At 33.5% G+C, this 22,222-nt stretch overlaps 1 protein-coding gene and 1 long non-coding RNA gene across 2 annotated transcripts; both read right to left on the bottom strand.

Annotated features, from left to right (window-relative positions):
• Positions 1–4,731: 4,731 nt before the first annotated feature.
• Positions 4,732–5,556, bottom strand: LOC115230725 (symplekin-like). Its single transcript, XM_036499778.1, has 3 exons — positions 5,478–5,556; positions 5,152–5,447; positions 4,732–5,094 (listed from the first exon to the last, which is right to left on the bottom strand). Exons 1-3 carry the CDS (start codon positions 5,518–5,520, stop codon positions 4,906–4,908), a joined length of 528 nt encoding a protein of 175 aa, XP_036355671.1. The 5' UTR covers positions 5,521–5,556; the 3' UTR covers positions 4,732–4,905.
• Positions 5,557–5,748: 192 nt separating this feature from the next.
• Positions 5,749–6,363, bottom strand: LOC115230724. Its single transcript, XR_003883455.2, has 4 exons — positions 6,273–6,363; positions 6,061–6,233; positions 5,940–6,030; positions 5,749–5,907 (listed from the first exon to the last, which is right to left on the bottom strand). It is a non-coding gene; the product is annotated as an uncharacterized LOC115230724 (long non-coding RNA).
• Positions 6,364–22,222: the final 15,859 nt, after the last annotated feature.

Consider the following 22,222-nt stretch of genomic DNA (forward strand, 5'->3'; position numbering starts at 1 on the left):
CAGGTTTTGCTGGGCGGTGTCACCTGTAGCCGACTCGGAGGGCATCGCAGGCTTCGGTTTATAGCTCTGTCGTCCAGAGCTTGCACACAACTTGAGGCACTTGGTTCACTAGGGGAGTATAGTGTGGCTAAGAAACGGGAAAAAGCTTCTTGAGGAACAAGAACTGCTTTATGATGCCCAACAATAGAAACAGACAAGTGGTTACCACTCGTGTTCCATTGAAGGACAAGGTTTCCATAAACCAAGTTTTTGGGCTTTAAAGTTGGTTTGTCGATTGGGGAGAGAAAGTCTGCATAAAGTGTCCTAATTGGCGTAAGAAGCACTACTTGATGGTAATCATCGTTATTGACCACATCAATACGAACAACCGTATAAATGTTAACGAACCAGGAAAGAACCCAGTTATACCAACCTTTTGTGTTCTTAACAACGAAATAGTCCTGTGAGAAGTCATAAATCCTATGACGATATGTCGAGCAGCCATTGATTTTTGTAACAAGGTTGCTCGACTCATCAAAGAAATAATAACCCTCACCTTCAGGCAGAATTCCCCCGGTTAGCTTAGGGTTGGCCGTGTATAAACAAACAGGCCTTAAGTTGCAACACAAATTTGGGAGGTCAACGTAGTAATCTAACTGGCCTTGAAAAGGCAAACTAGTGTTAAACCAAACATCAGAAAGCTCAGAAGCATACAGGCTCAGAAGCCACCTGGATAATGGCACCTAAAGTTAGCACAAAGGGACAAAAAAGAGCTCCTATAAAAAGCAAAAGAACTCAGAATGCTTAGAAGCTCAGAAGCATACAGGCTCAGAAGCCCAGAAAGCTCAGAAGCATACAGGCTCAGAAGCCCAGAAAGCTCAGAAGCATGAACCTACTTTTTCTTTCTTCATCAGTCTCATCAGTCATAGACAGACAATGCGGACGAACCATGGAAGAGCTCGAATGCCCAAAGCAATCGTCTCGTCAAAATTACTTTCCGCACTAAGTTTCTGTCTCGCTCTTCTTTCCTACAATAAAATTCTTCATTCATTCATTCAACTTGCAAAAGTACAAAGGGCAGGGACGTAATCATTGCAGGCTAATGACCTGCGATTACTAGGAATTCCTTGTGCACGAGGAATAATTACAAGCCTCGATTCCTGTCACGAAGAAATTTTAAGGCTTAGTAGGCTTTTCCAAGCAAAACCCCCTCTGCTTTCTTCATTGTAGCACGCATGCGGCCCCGAACGTCTAAGGGCAATCACAGACCTGTTATTGCTCATTTTCAAGTGTTTTTCACACTGATCCTTCTTAGTAGTCGAACAACTAGAATCGAACGACTAGTAAGTAAGTCTGAGTCTCGTTCGTTATCGGAATAAACCAGACAAATCACTCCACCAATCAACAACGGCCATGCACCACTATCGAGTGTTCGGATCATTTTTGATTGAACTTGAGAATATGTGAGGTTTGAGCTGTTAGACTCAGTTGTCGTCTGATGGCATTGGGTCTCACTGTGTTTTTGAGTCACAGTAGGGTTCGGATGTTCGGTGGGATATTCAGCTTTTATGGGTTCGCAAAAGGGCTGTGGCTTTGCCGCTGTTTGTCTTTGAACTTTGGAGCAAGCTTTGATTGATGAGAGATTTTGATTATTCTTGACCATTTTTTCTTTCTTTTCCTTTACCATGCAACTGGATTCTCACAGCAACTCAGACATCTCGTTTAAAATCAGTCTGGACAAAAAAGTCTCCCCCATGTCCGTCCAAAGTCGATGTCTCTATTCAGACGTCGCCGGCACCCAGCACACTCACAAGCGCGGAGTCAAACACTAATGAGTGCCATAACTCAGAAGTGGTCCGCTCGGCTGTCCCTAATAAAAAAAGAAAAACCCTCCGTGACAAAGCTTTGTCACAAAGAAGAGCCCACTCGGATCAGGACCTACACAACAGAGATTCCCAACTGGAATTCTTCCGCTGGTGTGTAGGAGCCCTGACCAAACTTGGAGTGGATATGAATATGCTGCAAGAGCTCCTGCTAGAAGGGAGCAATTCAGCAACATAGCCACTATTAACTCTGGCTCTCGACAGATGAATTGGACGCAAGCTCAGAAGAGTTCAGTTGCCTTGGCATCAGTCTCGTCCTATCACCGTCCTTAATTCCTGTCACTTTCTCTGTTAATTACAATAAACTTAATTGATTGATTGATTGAACTTGCAAAAGTGGGCTAGCGCTCTCCTGACTTCGTCACGGAATATCGGGACGAAGAGCCCTTGAATCAACAACGAGCGCTCCTCTGAAGTCTTCAAAACGGTTCCCAGAGTTATAATTCTGGAGAGCACAGCGTTCCCTCCATTATAAAAACCGACAGTGCAAAACCTCAGGACAGATACAGGATTATAGGGGTTCGATCCAAGCATCTTGTCGAGGAGGCAGCATAACTTGCCGAGAGCTTGTTCCTCTATGTACTTCAAGGAGAATTTGGCTACAAGATTTTGGTCAGGGTTGAACGAAGGGGACAATCGTGCCATGGCCGAATTGTATCGCTAAATCAAGGCGGTCACCGCCTCTGGGTTCCTTGACTTAGCTTGGCTGTTACGAATCGGAAAGAGAACTCGCATAAACGCCTGTGCCCATTCATTCGCTGAGGGGCTTTTCAACGACTCTGGAGATCTAGGCTCCCCTATCGAGATTGGGTCTTTAAATTGGAAGACCTTAAACGTCCTCGTTCCCAGTCTGTACATTTTTGTGTTTGGGTCATAAGTCGTGATTTCGACATCACCAAACACACTTCGAACGGCAAATTGATACTTGTTGAGAAAATATGCTAGTGCATATGTGATTACTTCTTGATTGAAATAGTCTAATCCAGCGGTTCTCAAATGCGGCCCCCGGGGCCGCATGTGGCCCCCAGGATTTTTTTTGCGGCCCCTCTAGAGTAACTAACTTTTTAATTTTTTAATAATGTTTAAATTTAATTATTCATTCTTAAGGTTAAACATATCCATAATTGGTGATTTCATTAATCAATTGAAGCACGTTTGGGGTACATTTATATATTAATTTAGATTTTAGAATTTTAAAGAATTCCTTCCTTTAATGAAAATATTCGAACTCCATTCAGCGTGGAAATTAAGGATGCGCTGCAAAGTTTCAACTAGAACTCATTAATTTACAAATGATATAGAACTGGCGGCATTGTCAAAAAGCGGCATTATTAATTTTTACGAATTAATTCCTCAGACATTCAAAAATATAACACACAATGCATATATGAATCTACTATTTATGCGAATCAATATTAGTAAAATGAAAATATAAAAATATATAAAATATTTTTTGTGCGGCCCGCGAAGCTAATCTTAATTATCGATTTGGCCCTTGAGCTAAAAAGGTTGAGAACCCCTGGTCTAATCGGATTAGCTCATCGATTACATGCCTCGGGTGTAGCTTCATGTCGTACATGATATACACATCGAAAGGCGAGTAATCTACAGCATATGCGCCCTCTTCAACCTTTACAGGTAAGTTTGTATAATAGGCTGTCCCATTAAACAGAACCTTACGAGTGTTCGGATCATTTTTAACCCGCTCATCAATTTGAACCTCTGAACTTAAGGTTCTCAACTTGGACAATCTCTCTGCTTCATTTTGCAGGCTGGGCATATTTTTTCAAGATCAAAGACTCCCACGCTGTACTAACAACTAACTCAGTTGTCTTGACATCATCAGAGTAACCTGGGCAGTACATGAAAGACAGATTGTTGTAGTCTGTCACGTTCTTATCGATTCTGCTATTCTTATATACCACATAATTTACCTTTCTTCTTTTTGACTCCTTTATTATATTCTCTAAACGAGAATTCTTTTGTGGCCCTAGATTAACAGACTTGTTTCTAAGCCACACGTTGTGTTCTTGCTTTGTCCTATTAGATAAGTATTTATTTATTGCATGATAGTGTGATGTACCGATGCTTCTCAACACTCGGTAGAACTCGATGTCCTGCAAAGAGATCTCCTCAATTGGGTACATGTAGGTATACTTGTTATGAATTATGTTCTTTTCAAACCAATCTTCAAAATGTTCTATGTAATTTCCAAACGAGGTTCCGCGGGATCGAACTATAGCCCTATCAAAGCAGTTGAGTGCTGCGTCACCTTTATTGATCTCATCTTTCTCATCAATGGTGTGAGTTTGCCGATACAAGCGTGTCATATCTTCCTGATATGATGTATCCTTCGGATCAAAGACGACAGTCATATCACTGTAGTTCGCTTCTTCAAATAGGTACTGAACAGCCTTGCCATATTGCTTTGAAAGGATAGATGTAGCTCTCCCAATGACATAGTCATCTTTTTTTAACAAGCTCTTTCCACACCTCTCTTTTCTCCTGGTCACTTAAGTTGGCATTAAGCACCTTTTCCTCAAAGAGTTTGGTCAGCGCACTTATGGCTTTAATCTGTTCATACGATTTTTCTTCGAATTATTTTTCACCTTGTTCTTTTTGTGCACTCATCTTAAATCAAATAAAGAATTATGTGTTCTGTATTTATTTCTTTTGACCTCGGACAAATCTACTTCTCTATGCGAATGTCACCGGTTTTTGCTGGGACCCGGCATCTGCTGGGACCTTTGTAATTCACAGTTTTTAGAATTTTTATTAGGTAATTTTTGTTTTTATCTTATTATTTGTAGTTTTTTTATATTTTAGATATTTTAAATATCAGAGAAGTGGTATAAATATTGTTAGCTAAAAAAGAAAATTAATAATACAAAAAACAAAAATTCAGTAAAATTTACATTAATAATTAGAATCTTCATTTATAGTCTCCAAAGCTTCATTTCCAACTTGGTTTTCAGGTATTATACACCCTTCTTCTATAATTTTGACCATTGCAGGAGAAACCCTCGATTTCTAAAAAAACGTTTTAAATCAAAACCTGAGATTTGGTCATTTGAAGCATATATACTTTTAATGAAGCCGCCAATTCAGGTTCCTCTTTAATCAAATCATAAAAGCAATCTTGTGGCAGCTGTAAAAGTACCGTTATAGACTGTGGTCTTGTCCTTTTACAACATTTAATAAATCCCTTCCAAAGGGAAGGATTTTTCCAAACCTATTTAATAATTATTAAATGTTCAAACATGTTGAACAGTAAATACAATTTATTTACCTGTTTAGTGATCAATTGTTGAAGATAATTTATAATGAACCCAAGGAGAGAATTATGAACAATATGACAACGAATAACAGTACGCATAAGAATTGTGGGAAGAGTATCATAACTTATCAAATGCTGTAAAGTAAAAACAATCACTTCTTCAGTAAATATACGTGTCTCACCAATGCACCAATCACAAGCTATTCGTGTTATTAAGACCTTACCTTTAATAACATTTTTCACTAAGCATTGTTCAGTCTGGACAAAGTGGAGTGCTATTAGTAAATCAGATGGATTCATTGAACCACCTTTAAAAATAAAAAAAAAATTTAAACTACATGTTCGAGGAGACGAAATAATTTTTGATAGTACTTTAGTCATTACAGTATTTGGGAGAGATAAAATTTTAGGGAGTTCGTTAATAATATGATTCTTTCTTAATGTACGACATAATAAAACCTTTGGGAGATAAGAAATGATCGGTAAAAGGAAACGGATGTCGCAGTTATGGAGCTGGTGTGAGGCAAGAACAGCTTCTATAAATGGTTGCGTTACCTCGCCTAAAAATATTAAAAATTTCATGATTTACATTCACTTGCGAATAAGCAAACAATCCTTAGTATTAGCATAACTGAGCCAATTGGATGATTTGCGATAATCTCGAGTAATTTATGACAGTTTATTCCAATTAATTTTACTGAATAGTATACTTGACGCAATAAGAAGGTTTTATTATCCGCGCAACAATTTGAGAAAACAGTTACTAGGCTGTTATAAAAAATAAATTATCAGTTACACACCATGTTAGTAGATCTGTGTTTTCTGGTAAGAGAGACAAAAATAAAGACGAAAAACCTTCCAAAATAGATTCATTCCATACATTATTATCAACTAAATAAAATTAAAAAATAATATGTGAACATCCAAAAATTTGTGCATCGTTTTCACTTTCAAAGGGAAGCATATTTGTTAATTGGGAAAATTTTCCACAAGCAAAATTCTGAAATTAACGAAATAAAAACCTTGATTTTTTCTTTAAAATATGGTTTGAATTCAGATAATAATCTCAGAACTCTAATTGCATTTTTGCGAATCTATAATCAGCAATAAAAACATTGTCAATAAAAAATTACTGTAGTATTTGCAGATATACTAAATTGAAACAGATATTCAAGGCACTGTGGCCGAACACCCGGCCTTTTTATGGCGACATCCTTAACTGTAGAAATACCCATAAAAGCCCTAGACTGATTTTTAGTGATATCATCAATAAACTTCATCTTGACAATACAGGCTCATTATATATAAGGCATTTTCTGTAAGTAGAGGGCATTCCAATAAAATTCGCGAGAATAAGCTTTATAATTAAAAATAAGAAACCCATCTTTTTTTTCCTCCCTTGTGCATAGTTTAGATAACAGACCGGTAAGACACATATCGTAAGTGTTGCCGCCAAATTGAACGGAATATTCATGATAAAGCCACGATAATGCCAAATCGCCATTCCCACGAACATTATCAATAATTTTTTGTAACATGACTATTGATTAATAAAAGTGTAAAAACCTCCACGAAAATCTTCTCCGTGGATCATGACCATTCTACACGTAAGAGATATCTTTTGTTTCTCACAAAAATGTCCGGCACCTAAATCAGATAACAAATTTAAAATACTTTTACACGATAATAAGCGATTAATAGTATCTGAACAAATCATGTGAATGTCATCGCTTGACATTTTAAGAAATACATTTCCCGATATCTCCTTGGATTTGCTAGTTTTAAGTAAATTTGCAGAGTTTCCATAAACCTACAAAGTCTAAAAATTTAAAACTTTCATTTTTTCGTCTTCGATCATTTTAGAAATCTATAGAACAAATAAGCGAATAATCGGACCTTAGAAGAAGGCACGTTCTCGAACTCGGTATTCCGTTTTTTAGAAAAAGAAAGGGTAGCTAGCCTATTAATCTATTTTTTAAAACAAAATAATACTTCATTTGAAGATAATCCACAAAATAACATTAAATCCGAAAAAATTGAAATTGAATCCTCAGAAATTTTCAATCTGAAGAGTTTTAAAAGACAAGGTTTGAGAATTTTTAGATAACTAATGAAATAAATGTTATTTCTTCCCCAGTAATTGCAAAAATCGTTGGTCTATTGTAATTTAAAATATTTCATTTACTAGTTGAGAAAGATCAGCTAATGCCATTTCGAGTAAATTTTCAAAATTTAAAATGATTTTTGTCGTAGAATAAATAATTGAAGTGATCAAATTTATCCTTAAATAAATCAAATCCATTATACGTTGTCCTTCTATAATTATTTTTTAAGTACAATAGTAAATTGATTACTATGAGGCGCACATCATTCTCGTTAGGCAAACAAATACACTAAAACCAAAAATGATAACAGACAACGTTATCTGAAATCAATTTCGACAAATATAACGCAATCGAAAGTAAATATTTCACAGTTTCTATTTTAAGACTAAAAAATAACAAAAAATATAAAACCTATTATTATTGGCCGTAAACAACACCTCATTGAAAACGCTATGAGTTATTGGACATATATCGTCCCATATATTTTTCACAGGAGCATTACGGCTTTTCTATGAGAGTGAATCACAATTGAATTAACCTGACAAGTAGATAACATAAAAAATAAATTTTCCATTATTTTACAGCTAATTTTAGGACAATCATCATTTAATAGCATTTTTATAAATGGAAGAATCTCCTCTAAACTTGAAGATATTTTCGAACTATTGGAGCATTAAATCAACAAGAATATGACCAAAAATCTATAAGTACTTCGGCAACAAACATTCTTATTTCAACTAATGCATCACTAGTCATTTCAAATAGTTCCTATTAAATGGATATATTCTTATTCTACCTTTGCACATGTTCTTTTATCAATTCCATCTTCCTGAAGGAGAAGATTCTTTGCCTGAAATTTAACCTCAATAAAATTAAAACTTCTCCAAGATGAACCAATTTATCTGTTAATTTATCCTCCAACTGCGCTTTTAAGATTAAGTCTGTAATGTCATCACAAATAGACATATGAAAAGTAATTTATAAAAATTCTTAAATTAAATAAATCAAAATGAAGAAAAATTATAATAATAAACGAAAATTTTATTGAGTACCGGCTCGCAGGATTGAGAGAAAATTCCCCATAAAGTCCAAGTAGGTCAACTTTAGCCCCACAACGGCAGAGGTGAGGTCTGCAGGCAGGAAGTCCAAGGAGATTCCTAAACGAAGTGAATTCCTATGGAGGACAGTATCCAAAAGCGGAGAAGGGAGTACATTCAGCTAGGAGTCTGAGTATGGCTTACAGGCGGAACAAAAACAAGCCAGCCTGTGTTGGTGGAGTTGGTTGATAATAAATTAATTTAAATAAAATAATTTAGCACGTTATATAGTATTTTGAGTGATTCCACAACTCAAGTGTCCGTTGCCAAGTGTATTATAGTCTCAGAATTCAAAAATGCGTTTTTATTGCCGACGATGGCCTTCTATTATTATTTTACATCTAATTTTAGGACAATAATCACATCCGGTCTGAATTAAAAATTTGTTTTAAATTGGGACAGAGTTTATTCGGTGTAAAGAAGCAAAAGAACCAAATTAGTATAAATTATGTTATTTTGGGGTGGATTTCTTAAAGTAAATTCTTTACTAAGAAAAAACAACAGTTTGACTGATTTGAAAATTGATAATTTTTGTAAATCTGGAATAAATTATTATTTTTATTAATGAACATAGTAAATTTAAAGTTATTTTTTAAGTCGTTGAATAATTTTTAATTTTTTTGCTGAAATGGATCAACGCAGAATAATATTGAAACGGCCTGATGGCTCGACGTTGTTCGCTTTCGACACTGGTAAACCACTAGTTTGGGATACCACGTGTGTTGATTCCTTCTCTAAGTCGGCCATCAATGAATCCGCCTCTTTGCCCGGGTCCCGTGCTAATAGGGCTGAATATACAAAATCCGAAAAATACCAGGGCTTGCTAGACGGCTTTTGGTTTTGGCCAATTGTTGTTGAGACTCCAAGGATCCTAGGGAATTTACATTCCTAATCCAAAGGATCCTGTTGACCGTTGTGCGTGGGAACAGCTGTTCCATCCGGCTTGCTGGCCTATTAATTTCTGATTAATTTAACTTTCCTTATTGGATGTACGGAATAGTCATTGATTTGATTCCAAATCAAAAAACTTACATAATAAATGAAATCACCCACCATTCGCATGCTGAAAGAGCTGGTTTACAAGTTAACGACGTCATTTTAAAAATCAACAATATAAATGTTAAAAACAAAAGTTACAAAGATATCTGTAAACTCATTATAAAATGTAAAAGTGGATTTAATATAGGAGTTCTGAATATTCAGACAAAATATTTAAAAAAGCCAGAGGAAGTAGAGTTTACCAATATTCAGGTAAATGAATTTTAACAAGAATGCAGTGTAAAAATCAAAAAAATCAGGCACAAAAAAGCTTGAACTAATACAAGAATGTGAGGGTGATATTTTGGATAAGCGCAGAAACGAAAATTTCACAAAAGAATGCTAGAACTAGTTAATCATTAAAAAATTACTCTATTGTTACTTCTTACTATTTTATATATAATATAGCTTAGAAAACAACATATTTTTGTTATTTGTCAGATATTTTTCGGTTTTGACAATGAGGGTCTTTTTCAAACCCGATTTATTCTTATTGTTGTCTATTAAATAACTCATTTTGAATGTTGGATATTCTATTTTTCCTTTCGAGAATCACCTTCTTTACTTGAAAGGATCGATTACCAAATATCCTTTTTATTCTCAAATTAGAATATTTGGTTCAGTAGCTCTATTTAAAGAATTCTGTATCATGCGGTGTCACAATCATAAAAATCACCCACAGAAAAGCTTGAACTAATACGAGAATGTGAACGTTATATTTTGGATAAATTCAAAATTTAAAATTCCATAAAAGATTTTAGAACGAATTAATTCTTAGACAAATTACTCGATTGTCACTTCCTACTGTTTGGGCCCCCTTGGCCGAAGACTAAGCTATGGATAATGGAGTTGGACAGCCGTGAGTTCGATTCCGAAGGAGGCAGTTTTCATCCTGGGGCCAATTCTCGTTATCGTTCCCCTGCCCGTGAGGCAACGAGTATTTCTGGCACGACACAGTTGGAAATGGGGATCTCTTACCTTCCTTCCGGTCTTAGCGTTGCGTTATGGGGTCCACCATGTCAGTTGAAAAATTCCATTCGGATATGGCAACGCTCAGGAGACACTTAATGCCTACCGAAAAAGGACTTCTAGATCTCAGACCCTGGGACATCGTGTGGGCAGGATCGAACCTTTCAGAAGGATCTCCCTCGCATGAATCGGGGGATCACGGGGGATTATAATTAACTGGCTTACCCTGGTCCTTTGGTCAATAAAGTGTTAAAGTGTTAAAGAAAACAATATATTCTTGGTATATGCAAAATATTTTTCAGTTTTGACAATAGGGTTTTTCTTCGAACCCGATGCATTCATTTTTGTTTACATCAGCTTATTTGTAAGTAACTTTCACTAGAAAAGAGAATGGTTTTTAACTTATAAAAGATGACTCATTTTGTAAAGTTATTTCTCCACTTGGGAGTCGCCTTTTCTATCTAGAAGAGTCCTTTATCAAATATTTTTTATTTTCAAATTATAATATTTGGTTGAGTAATTTTTTGAGATAATGTCCCATTGGTTCAAAATAATTCAAGAACAATTTTAGGCCAATTTGAGGAACTTTAGTGTATATATAATGTCACCATCCATTCAATGAACCATGCTGTTGAATAGACCGACTACTTTTTATTAAAATAGATGACGGTCAATTCTTTACCAGCTTTCTTTAGGTCTCTATTCAACGTACCCGGGAGAGTATTTCTTGGTCGCCCACGGAAACGATGGCCCCCAGCTTCGAAATAATCCTCCATTGCGGCGTTTGCCGGTGCATTCAAATCCATCCTTAGAATGTGTCCAACCAGCCTCTATCTGTATTCAGTAATTTCGATTGGTTTGCTTAATGTTCTGGCATAAACTGTTCTCCTACTCAGCCTTGCATGCCACTTGGAGGCTAGAGTACGTCGGAGGTGATCTCTATGGAAAGAGTCTAGGTTGTCATTGTCTGTAGCGTAAAGTCCCCAAGTTCCGGCGTTATATATGAGTATAGGCTTCACTAGTGAATTGTATAGTCGTATCTGTGTTTTTTTAACACGGATTTGTAGATTTCCAAAATTTTAAGTTTTATCAATGCATAAGAATAACGGAAAATTATCAAATAAAGTTAAATTTAATAAATTCTAAATGGATTTTAATAAGAGATGCCGCGGAAAAAACGATGAAAGCAAAGGAGAGAAAATATGAAGCGCTGCGCGACCGATTCGTGTTCTGTCCGATTGTGGTCGAGACAACTGGAGAAATAATTGGGAAATCGCTTCGCTTCCTAAAGAAGCTTGGACGCTTAGCCACATTAAAAAGCCACGACACACGTGAGACCCGGTGGCTTCTCCAGTTGATCTACGTTGCTATCGTGAGAGGCAACGTAACGTCAATAATGTTGGCTGGGTCCACTTCGGATGGATGGCTTTGTTAACTTCTAGTAAATTACAATTATTTCATGAGTAATAAATTGCATTAGTCCCAAAAAAAATAAATAAGAGAGTCACAACTAAGTTACAAGAACCAAAAATAAAAAAAATAAAGAAAAATACCAAGAGCTACTGAGTTATCATTTCGCTCGCGAGTACGAACTTAATCTACAAGTAAGTCAACTTTTGAAGATGGCATAATTGATGTATCATACATATTCAAAAATGAATTAATATTTATTCTAATTTGCCTCAGAAAATTTGGTAATCATAAAGTTAATCAGATAGCAATTACTCAAAACATCATAGGCTACAAAACAACAAAAAAAGCCATTAAGATATAAAGTAACAAAAAAATAATTCCAATGCACGTTACCTTATATATATTTGACATACTTTAATTTAACTTGAAAAATATAATAATTAATTAAAATATAAACATTTTATACATACGATTTATTATAAAATGGCTGTCGGAGATGAAATCTAAAGATTTTTAATTTGAATAAATTTTAAAGATTATAAAATTATATTTTTTATAAAATATATTTAAATTTAGTCGATTTATAGTTTTAATTTAAATTTAGTATAAAAATAGTCAGATCTTATACAATTATTACATGTCTATTCTGTGGTCTTTAATCTACGAGATCATTTTAATAATATTCCAAGCATTATTACAACTAATTTACGTGAGCAACCAATTTGTTTTGAGGTATAATACCAAGTAGTATATTATCAGTGTTTCTAGAAGTACAAATATATTAAAAATCATACTTATAACGACTATTTCTTTTACTCTCTCATACTACTTAATTGACATTCCAGAAAGAGTATGATTGAAGTAACTATTCTAAGCTGTTATATGCTATTATTTGGCATGGTCGCTGGGTCTGGCTTGGGATTCTCTCCTCGGTTGGACTGGGTTGTGGACTTCATACATTTGTCTTATACCTTGTGTTATTATATTTGTAATCTCTAAGGCTCCTCATGTCGCACAAGTCACCCTTTCTGCGTATGAGTGTGGCACACTTAATTTTCCACAACCTCCATATCCTTACGAGTAAATGGATTTTTTAAAATTTGTTTTAGAATTTATTGTCCAGAAAACGTGGTAAAATCTTTAGTGACGGTAGGAAAAATATTTTGTTTTGTTAAGTTAGAAACGTTTTTATGGGTTTTTTGATAAATTTTATTTCAGGGACTGGGTACCGCTATAGGAGAATTGCCACCATATTTTATAGCTCGGGCTTCATCCATGTCTGGAGTACAAGATCGGGATTTTAATAGACTTCAAGAGCTTGAAAATTTGGACCAAAATGATTTGGTATTTGAATATAGTTTTTAATAATTGGGCTTTATTGAGCGCATTCAAGTCTTTGTATATGTGTCGATAAAAAAACTCGGATTTTGGGGAATTCTCGCTTGTGCCTCTGTTTTTTTTATACATAAAATAATTTTAGATTCCCAATCCGTTATATGATTTGGCCGGTATCACATGTGGTCATTTCCACATTCCTTTTTGGAAGTTTTTTGCGCCTACTTTAATCGGGAAAAGTTTGATAAAAGCTCAAATCCAGGTTTTAAATTTCTAATAAATGAAGGTCTTGGTCATCATTGTGGTCTTCAGTGAGCACCACACAGAAGGAATAATTTCATTTGTGAGGTTTGCAGTGTTTGTGATTTGCAGTTACCTTCCGTATATAGGAAGTTATTTAGAGAAGACTCTATCTGATTATGTCATTGGACAAAAAATGAGTTTATACAATCCTGTTTATAATAAGGTCGTTTTTTGGATTTATTAGGATTAGACTGGGACATTTTCTTATTTTTTAACGATTGGAATCGTTGTATACTTTATTTCTTCAATTATGTGGTCACTTTCTCATGCCTACCGAAAACGTATTGACCTTTAAATCTTTCATATTTTTTTAAATAAAAAATTGGATTTTTTGTTAACTCAAATCGCAAATTAATTTATTTAGCATATTTTTCATCTTTTAAAATTTGGGGAAATCAATAGAAAAATGGTTTATTTTTAAACTCATTTTCACTTTTCCTAATGATCAAAAAATGAATAATATTTTATCGAATTGAAAATAAATAAGTAATTAAAAGCATTCATCTATGGCAGCATTTCCCAAAGTGGGTGCTGCGGCAAGTACTAGGGATAACGCGAAAAATTCGACAAATTATTTTATTGTTTAGGTAAATTAATATTTTTAGACAAAATAAATAGATTCTCAACAAATAACGTGCCGCGTCAACATCTATCGTGTTATAGTTACTTTTTAGCATTTGTGTAGATTTATTATATCCGAATTAATCAATAACAAAACGTATTAAAGAAGTAGCTTCAAATTGTTTTAGCAGTCACTGTATTTTGCATAGGCACGCACTTGTGTTTAAAAATTTATTTATTTCTCTGCAAAATTCTTCGAAATTTTATAAAATCACGACCACTACAGGCGAGATTATTAAAAATTTTATGTGATGAAATGGGCAGTTCTCATACAGGATTATTACTGCACACTTAGGTTAGATGGCTGTCAAGAAGCAAGGTCTTAAATCGTTTAATTGGATTACGCGAGGAACTTCATGTATTTTTGAGTCAGCAAAATTGTCAGTTATATCATATTTGTTAGTAAAAAGTTTTTAACAAATATTTATTTAAAATATTATTTAGGGGTGTCGAGGTTAACATTTTTAGGGGTGTCGCGAAAGAAAAAGTTTGGGAAACCCTGATCTACGGTATTTTTTTCTATTCAGTCAGCATTTTAGTAACTGTTTTTCATTGATTAGTTTATCTTTATCAACCAATTCTAATTTCCGTGAAAATATGTAATTAAGATATTTTTCAAATAAAATTTATCCTAAAACTTGAATTATTTTAGATAAATTGCCTCAATTCAAACATCTATGTTACAATGAAAAATATTACGGGTTTCATAAAGTCAAAATAGATTATTCAGTGTTTATCACATCAATATTGTAATGTTTCATTGTCTTTACGATAAATAGATTCTATCCTGTTTTGTAGAGGTTGATGCTTGAAGAATAAAAGAATTTTTATTGGAAATGCTATTTCAACATGGGTTCAAAAATGAAAAATCTACATACTTGCATTGACTGGTTTCATTCATGCTGGATTTGCAACCAAACCGAGATACTTAAAAACAGTGCTCTGTTTCGTCGATATACACAAACCATTTAACTCAGTTTCAAGGAAGATTCTATCAAGGAAAATATTTTAAACAGAGTTTCCAGGGAAGCTCAAACTATGGATCACCAACTTACTCGGTGGACAAAGGGGTAGGTTGTGCATCGGATGACTAAAGTCTATTTAATGTCTCCTGCCCAGCGGAGTACATCAGGGTTCTCCCTTATCTCTTGCTTTATTCGATCTCTTCATGGAAGACCTTCCGCCTCTGGTGCAAGATGACGATATTTTACTGTCTTACGCGAATGACATTGTATTAGCTTCATGGGATCGAAACATCCAGAAGACAAGTGAAAGGATCCAATTTAACCTGGATCGGTTCAATGCCTGGCTAATGGATAATCGGTTTGTTACGAATGTTAAGAAGTCATTTATGTCTCTTTTCAATCTAATAAAAGATTGGAAGAAAGACAGTTTTTTTAAAGCTGAACAATGTCATCATATGTTTCAACAGAATTCAGAGGATCCTAGGAGTGACTCTTGATATGCATCTCTGCTTTTTCTCCACATGTAGATAGCATATTTCTGAAATGTAAAAAGGAAATGAATGTGTTTAAAAACTTATTGGCAACATGTAAGAATGATTCTTACCGGTCTTGGCAAACACATATTATCAATAAATCGAACTATGCCTTTTCTACGGTTGTTTTGCATGAGGATTGCTTTTATCTTGGACAAACAAGAGAAAAATCAAGAAGCAGATTAACCGAACGTTGGTTGTATGGAAACGGACGTTCCGGATCGGATCCTCTGAAGGATCTGATTAATCTGAACTCTAGAATGCCGGTCTATGTTGCTAAAAAAACTGACTGGCCGCCGGTGCGGTCTTTTGTGGGCTCGTGGGGAAATCATCGAGCGAAGATGAGGTCGCTCGTGAAATACAGCGGGATCACGTGATTAATTTGTTCTGTTTTTACCGTGGCTTTGGTGTTAAAAGTATTATTTTATTATTATCTGTTCTATTTTAAATTAGGTTAGAATTTTATAATAATTTTAAATTTAAACCTAAATTTATCTGATAACCTAAATATTATTAATACTAAGTCTCCAATGTCCATTTGTTTTATGCTTTTCAGAATCTTTTTAAATCTTTGGTAATTGCAGACACCAGATTAACATGCCTAATCAACGTGCATCAATAAGCCAAGAATTTGTCTTTTAAGAGACGATACAAACATAATTTCAATAAAGCGACAGAACCAAATATTTTAATTTGAGAATAAAAAGGATATTTAATATAAAGTCCATTTAAAAACATTACAAATGAGTCATTTTTTACTAGTTAATAAACGACAATAGTGAAGAATCGGGTTTGAAAAAGCCCTGATTGTCAAAAGCAAAGAATATTTGACAAATAACAAAAATATGTTGTTTTCTAAGCTAATTATATATCAAATAGTAGAAAGTAACAATCGAGTAATTGTTGTAAAGATTAATTAGTTTTAGAATTTTTCGTAGAATTTTAGATTCTACCCTCATCCAAAATATCGCCGTCGCGTTGTTGTATTAATTTGATCTTTTTTGTGCCTGATTTTGTGATTTTGACACTGCTTATTGCTAAAATTCATTTACCTGGATATTGGTAAACTTTACTTCCTCTGGCTTTTTCAATATTTTTTCTGAATATTCAGAACTCCTTTCTACTTCTATATTAAATCCACTTTCACATTTCATAATGAGTTTATGATATATTTGTAACTTTTATTTTTAACATTTATATTGTCAATTTTAAAATGACGTCTTTAACCTGTAAACCAGCTTTTTCAGCAGGCGAATTGGGAATTATCTCATTTATTATGTGAGTTTTTTGACCCGGAATCGAATCCAAGATGATTCCGTACATAAAGTATGGGCGTTTCAATACTATTCTGCGTTGATCCATTTCAGTAAAAAGTTTAAAATTAATTCAACAACTTAAAAATAACTTTAAATTATTGTCTTCAATAATAAAAAATAAATTACCTAAAATTTACAAAGACTGTCTATTTTTCAATCAGCCAAAAAAATGTTTTTCTCGATAGAATTTAATTTTACAAATCCTTTCAATACACAACAGAATTTATATATAGTTTAAGTCTTTAGCTGTTTTAACTAATCAACTTTTTAAAAACCAGAATAACGACAAGTTGCTTCCCCGTTACCCACCTTTCTCTATAAAAGATTTATTGAGCGTCCAGCAATAGCTGGATGATACCTTTAAGGTTCCATTGTCGTTTGGAATTGAAAATAACCGCTGGAAAACTCAGAAAATGTAAGATTGCCTTTCCTCTTCCAGAAGTGAACATATTAATTCTTAGGCGTACAAATGCAAAAGAAGCATCCGACAAGGATATCTCCAAAATTTTTTTTCCTGTGGTCTTGGTGTTAAAATTTTTATTCTTTTGTTTCTAATCCAAGAGATCATTAAAGGAATATTCATTCCAACCAATCTAGGTGAGCAATCAATTTTTAAGGTGTAATTCTAAGTAGGGTATCGTTAGTTTTTCTAAAGTACAAATATATTGAGAATCATACTTATAACTGCTATGGTACTACCTTATTGACATTACAGAAATATTGTGATTTAAGTAAATATCTTAAGTTGCTATTTGGTATAACACAATTGACGAGATGATTTCATAAATCTTATGAATCAGGGGAAACGGAGCAACTTTTAGCTTATGTTTTGACGGAATTATCATAGGTACGAGATAGTGAATTAGAAAATTTAATTATTGCTGACGAAAAAATGATTGTAAAAATGAGATACACGAAAAAAATATCAATGTTGGAACGACTGTGCTTTTAAGGTCTCAGCATCAAATTAATTTATATACAGGACAACGATGCCAATGTTCGGCAGTATCCAATGTATGGTGGACTTGATGTTAACAAGTATATTGTTGTCAAGCGAACAATTGATCTCTATGTTATCGAAAAAAAGACGGAGAATGGTTATATAAAAATCATAATTCTCGTAACGCGTTTTAACTTTATTCATAGTAACTATCTAGATTTTATTTTGGAATTTGATCTAATTCTTATGAATTAGTTATTAATCTGTTATCAGACACTACATTTTTTACTTTTCCCTTTTCTTTATACAGTCAAACCCCGTTTACTCGCCAAATTTGGGACCAAGCAAAAAATGCGAGTAACTGAATTTGGCGAGTAACTGAATAATCAATATCAAATTTTAATCAAATTTTATATTCACAAAATTAAAAATAATTAAATTAAATAATAAAAAAAATCATTATTTCGGGCATTGGTCAATAATTACAAGAATTTTTCTTTTTTTCTTTTTTAATTCAATATCCCAATGATAAAGCCATTCATTAAGAATTTTTTTAGTCATCCATGCTTTTGAAAAATGACAGTATTTTAAATATTTCTCAATTTTAATGTTTTTAAAACATCTTTCTCAAGCATGATTATTAAAGTTTCAACCGATCTTTAAGGATTTTATTTCCAAGTCGAGTTTTTGGGCAAATGCTTTTTGAAGGAACATTTATAAAAAAAACACCAGTTTCGTCACCATTGTAAACATTTTCACGATCATATTGTTGTAATTTCGTAGATAAAAATATTTGAAAATTTTCAATTTGTTGATTTAGATTTTCAGTTATTGAGCCAGATTCTCCATGGAATAATCTTAATTTTAAATTGTTTCTCTGTTTGAATCTGGAAAGCCATCCATTGCTTGCCATAAAATCAGTTATTTCATGTAATCTTGTAATACTTTTTGCTTTTAATAAAATTGCATTGTCATCAAGAAATCCTCCAGCCAATTCTATTTTCTCGAGCCAAGATACAACTTCCGATTCTAGTGCAGGGAATTTTCCGCAAGATAAACGACTTTTTCCCCAAAAAATTAGATTAATAGAGGCTATTTCGCTTTTATTTATTTTTAGAAAATAGTGGCGAGTAACTGAAACTGGCGAGTAACTGAATTCTTCTTATAAAATTTGATATTTCGTCAAAAAAGTGGCGACTAACTGAGGTGGCGAGTAAGTGGGGTGGCGACTAACCGGGGTTTGACTGTATAAGGATTCAAACATAAACTGTTGCTATTTAATTATGCCTCATTCCCTATTTTATTTCCGATCATTCCTTATTTAAAATATGCTGATCGTCCATTATCATAAATCGATTTGTTTTTTCCTACAAGTTTGTATTTTTTGATTTAGATGTAGTTGTCACTGATTTTAATATTCACTATTATTTTTCACGTAACCTAAGGATTAACACCGAAATAACATAATAAAATCTTTAGTGACAAACTATTTTTTAATAAAATGGCGCTAAACCGTTTCGTATAATGAATTATTTGTGTTTCAAATTCAATGTCGAAAAATAATTTGCCGTTTTAAATCTAAGATCTCACTGGTCATCCAGGATTGGTTTTAATTGTTGTGACGTATTAATATATTACTTTATTTATACATATTTTTAATAAATTTAAAATAAAAATAATATTGAATAAAAAGATTCTCTTAAATACTATCATCTTTGTTATATACTATCATCTTTGTTATTTATCACGTTGGATATAATTCTAATGAGTCCTCATAGTAACTAATTTTTTAGTGACTGAAAAAATGCAAAACTTCTGGGCAGATACCCTAAATACTAAAAAAATTGATTCATTGTCACTTGAAAATTGCAGCCATGTATTTTAAAAATATATTAATCTTAAAAAATTTATCAGTAAAATAACTATAAATTAGTTATTACTGGAATCCCTTCCAAAAATGGACCTTCTCGATGTAACTGTCGCTGTGCCATTTTATGAAGATGATAAAAAATTTTGCAACTTGGGAATAACTGTAGATACATGCGGATTCTACGTCAAAGTCAAGTTCTACGTTATTTCCAATACTTTCCATTACGAATGGGTGCATTTGCTTGACCTTGATTTGGGATTTTTGGACCCTCAGTTTGGGCATCGACTCAAATTGAGGTTCAAATCTAGTTCAAAGTTGACACCTGAAGATCAAGTTTTTAAAGACGAAATTGAAAAACAAGTTCAAAATACAAGGATTTTTCCTGAATGGTTTTTCCAATCAGTAAAAACTATTATTTTAATGTTAAGATATCACAAATATTAAATCAAAGTCACTTTAAAGTGGATCAATTATTGGAGGTGATTGACGTGGAGGACTTCTCTCAAATGAGGACTGCAAAAATAGTAAATATTTCTGAAAGACGTCTCTACTTAACTTATTTGGACGTATTTCTTTTTAGTTATAAAAAAGGACGATGATTGTGATATATATTGTGTATACAGCGACTGTTATAATTCACTCCATCCCATCAAATGGAGTCAAAAAGCGGGAATCAAAATAAAAAGTAAAGTTTGATAACTTAGACAAATTTAGATGCGATTGAATCATATGGCGAAGACAATCCTGAGGCTTGGGAGTGGCATCGCACTATCTCTGATTCCTTGTCATACAATTCACCAAAAAATTGTTTTTTCGAGCCTCGAATGCTTCTTGAATTTGTCCATCCTTTCGGCAATTCAAAGTTTTCGTTAGGCATGGTTGACTCTATATTGGATTGTGGAATGTTAAAAATCACTAATATGTGTAAAGACGAGACTGTTTACTACCATTATAAATCTCCATATATCACTCATGTGGGCTTCTGTTATGCCAATGATATTAAAATTAACCTACCGAGCTGTCGTTTTTTATTTGAGGATTTCTAGGGTTTTCCCGTCAGCCCAAAATGACTCTTGGTCAGTACGCGGCTTATCGTGATTGTTTAATTGCTCCTCATTACTATTTTTCTTCTGTGATTACTTTTTGTTGACGTTTTAGGATTTTTATGAATCTGAATTTAAACCGGGAATGATGTTGGAGGTTGTTGATGCTGTCGAACCCGAGTATTGAGATTTTATGTTTATGTATAGGTTGATTTGTGTAGCTAAAGTTAAACGTGTTGTGTGGAGACTTTTGCTCATTCATTTTGTTGGTTGGAAGGATTCATTTGACCAGTGGATGGATATTCGGAGTACTGATATATATCCTATTGGATGGTGTCGGGCGACTGGTCGTAAGTTGGAGCTGCCTGAGAGCTGATTTTTTGTTAGTTTTTTATTTCTGTTTGTTATTATATTTACTGTATCCATTATATTCTTCACGTACAATCCACACACTAGAGCAGGGGTCGGCAAATACTTTTGGAGAAGAGCCAATTTTGAACATTTTTGGAAATTTCGAAAAATTGAAGAGCTACCTTTAACCACTTGTCAAAAATTTAAATTCATAAAATTAAATAGACATTAATTTAAAAAATAATTAAAAATTCATTTTAAAAAATTAAATTAATTAGACGCATTAATGAGAAATGTGATTCCTCATTTCTTTGAGAGTTGGTTAATGTCTGGGTCGTAAGTCGTTAATTTTAATCTGAGGTTAGATTCCAAATTCGAATCTGTAATTTTGTTCCTTAATTTCGATTATATAATTCATATGAAAAAACTTTGTTCACACATATAAGTGGACCCGAATATTGTCAAAATTCCGTATGCAACTTTTTTTAATTCATAATAAGAATCTGGAAGAGAATTCCAAGTTTCGAGAATCACATCCAGTTTCTTTTGTATAAAATTAATATCATTCTTAATTTTACCAGACAATGTTTCTGTTCCAAGGTTTCAAGAAATTCTGAAAGGCGAATAAACTTTGATGCCCATAATTCCTTACATGTCAAGTCCAATAGCTGCATTTCGAACTCAGCTGCGTTAATTTCAAATGGCAATAAATTTAAATTGCTGACTTTAGCACGTAGAGGGTTTATAACGAACGATAGTGTTGCTTTTTCTTTTCTAAAATCCTCAAACCTTTATATTTAAACATTCATTTTTAACCTGTCATTGAAAGATTCCTTCATATACAAAAGAGCATTTTTAAAATAAGTTTTATTTATAGTTCGATCATTTTCTTTTAAATATTGGCGTAATTTAGGAAAATGTAAAATATTTTGTTCTATATCCTCTTCAAACAGAATTAATTTTTTTTCAAACAATATCACTTCCTCATACATGAAAAAAGCAATATTTCCACTCCGTTGCAATTTTGAATTAAGTTTGTTCAATTCTGATGAAATGTCAACCATGAAATAAAATTTCTGCAGCCATTGGTCATCACTTAATTCGTCATAATGAATTTTTTTCTCATTTAAAAAAAGTTTGACTTCTTGCATACAAGAAGCAAACCGATTGAGAACGTTCCCTCT

Source organism: Octopus sinensis, unplaced genomic scaffold (genome assembly GCF_006345805.1).
Source record: "Octopus sinensis unplaced genomic scaffold, ASM634580v1 Contig16226, whole genome shotgun sequence".
NCBI classification, from domain to species: Eukaryota; Metazoa; Mollusca; class Cephalopoda; order Octopoda; family Octopodidae; genus Octopus; species Octopus sinensis.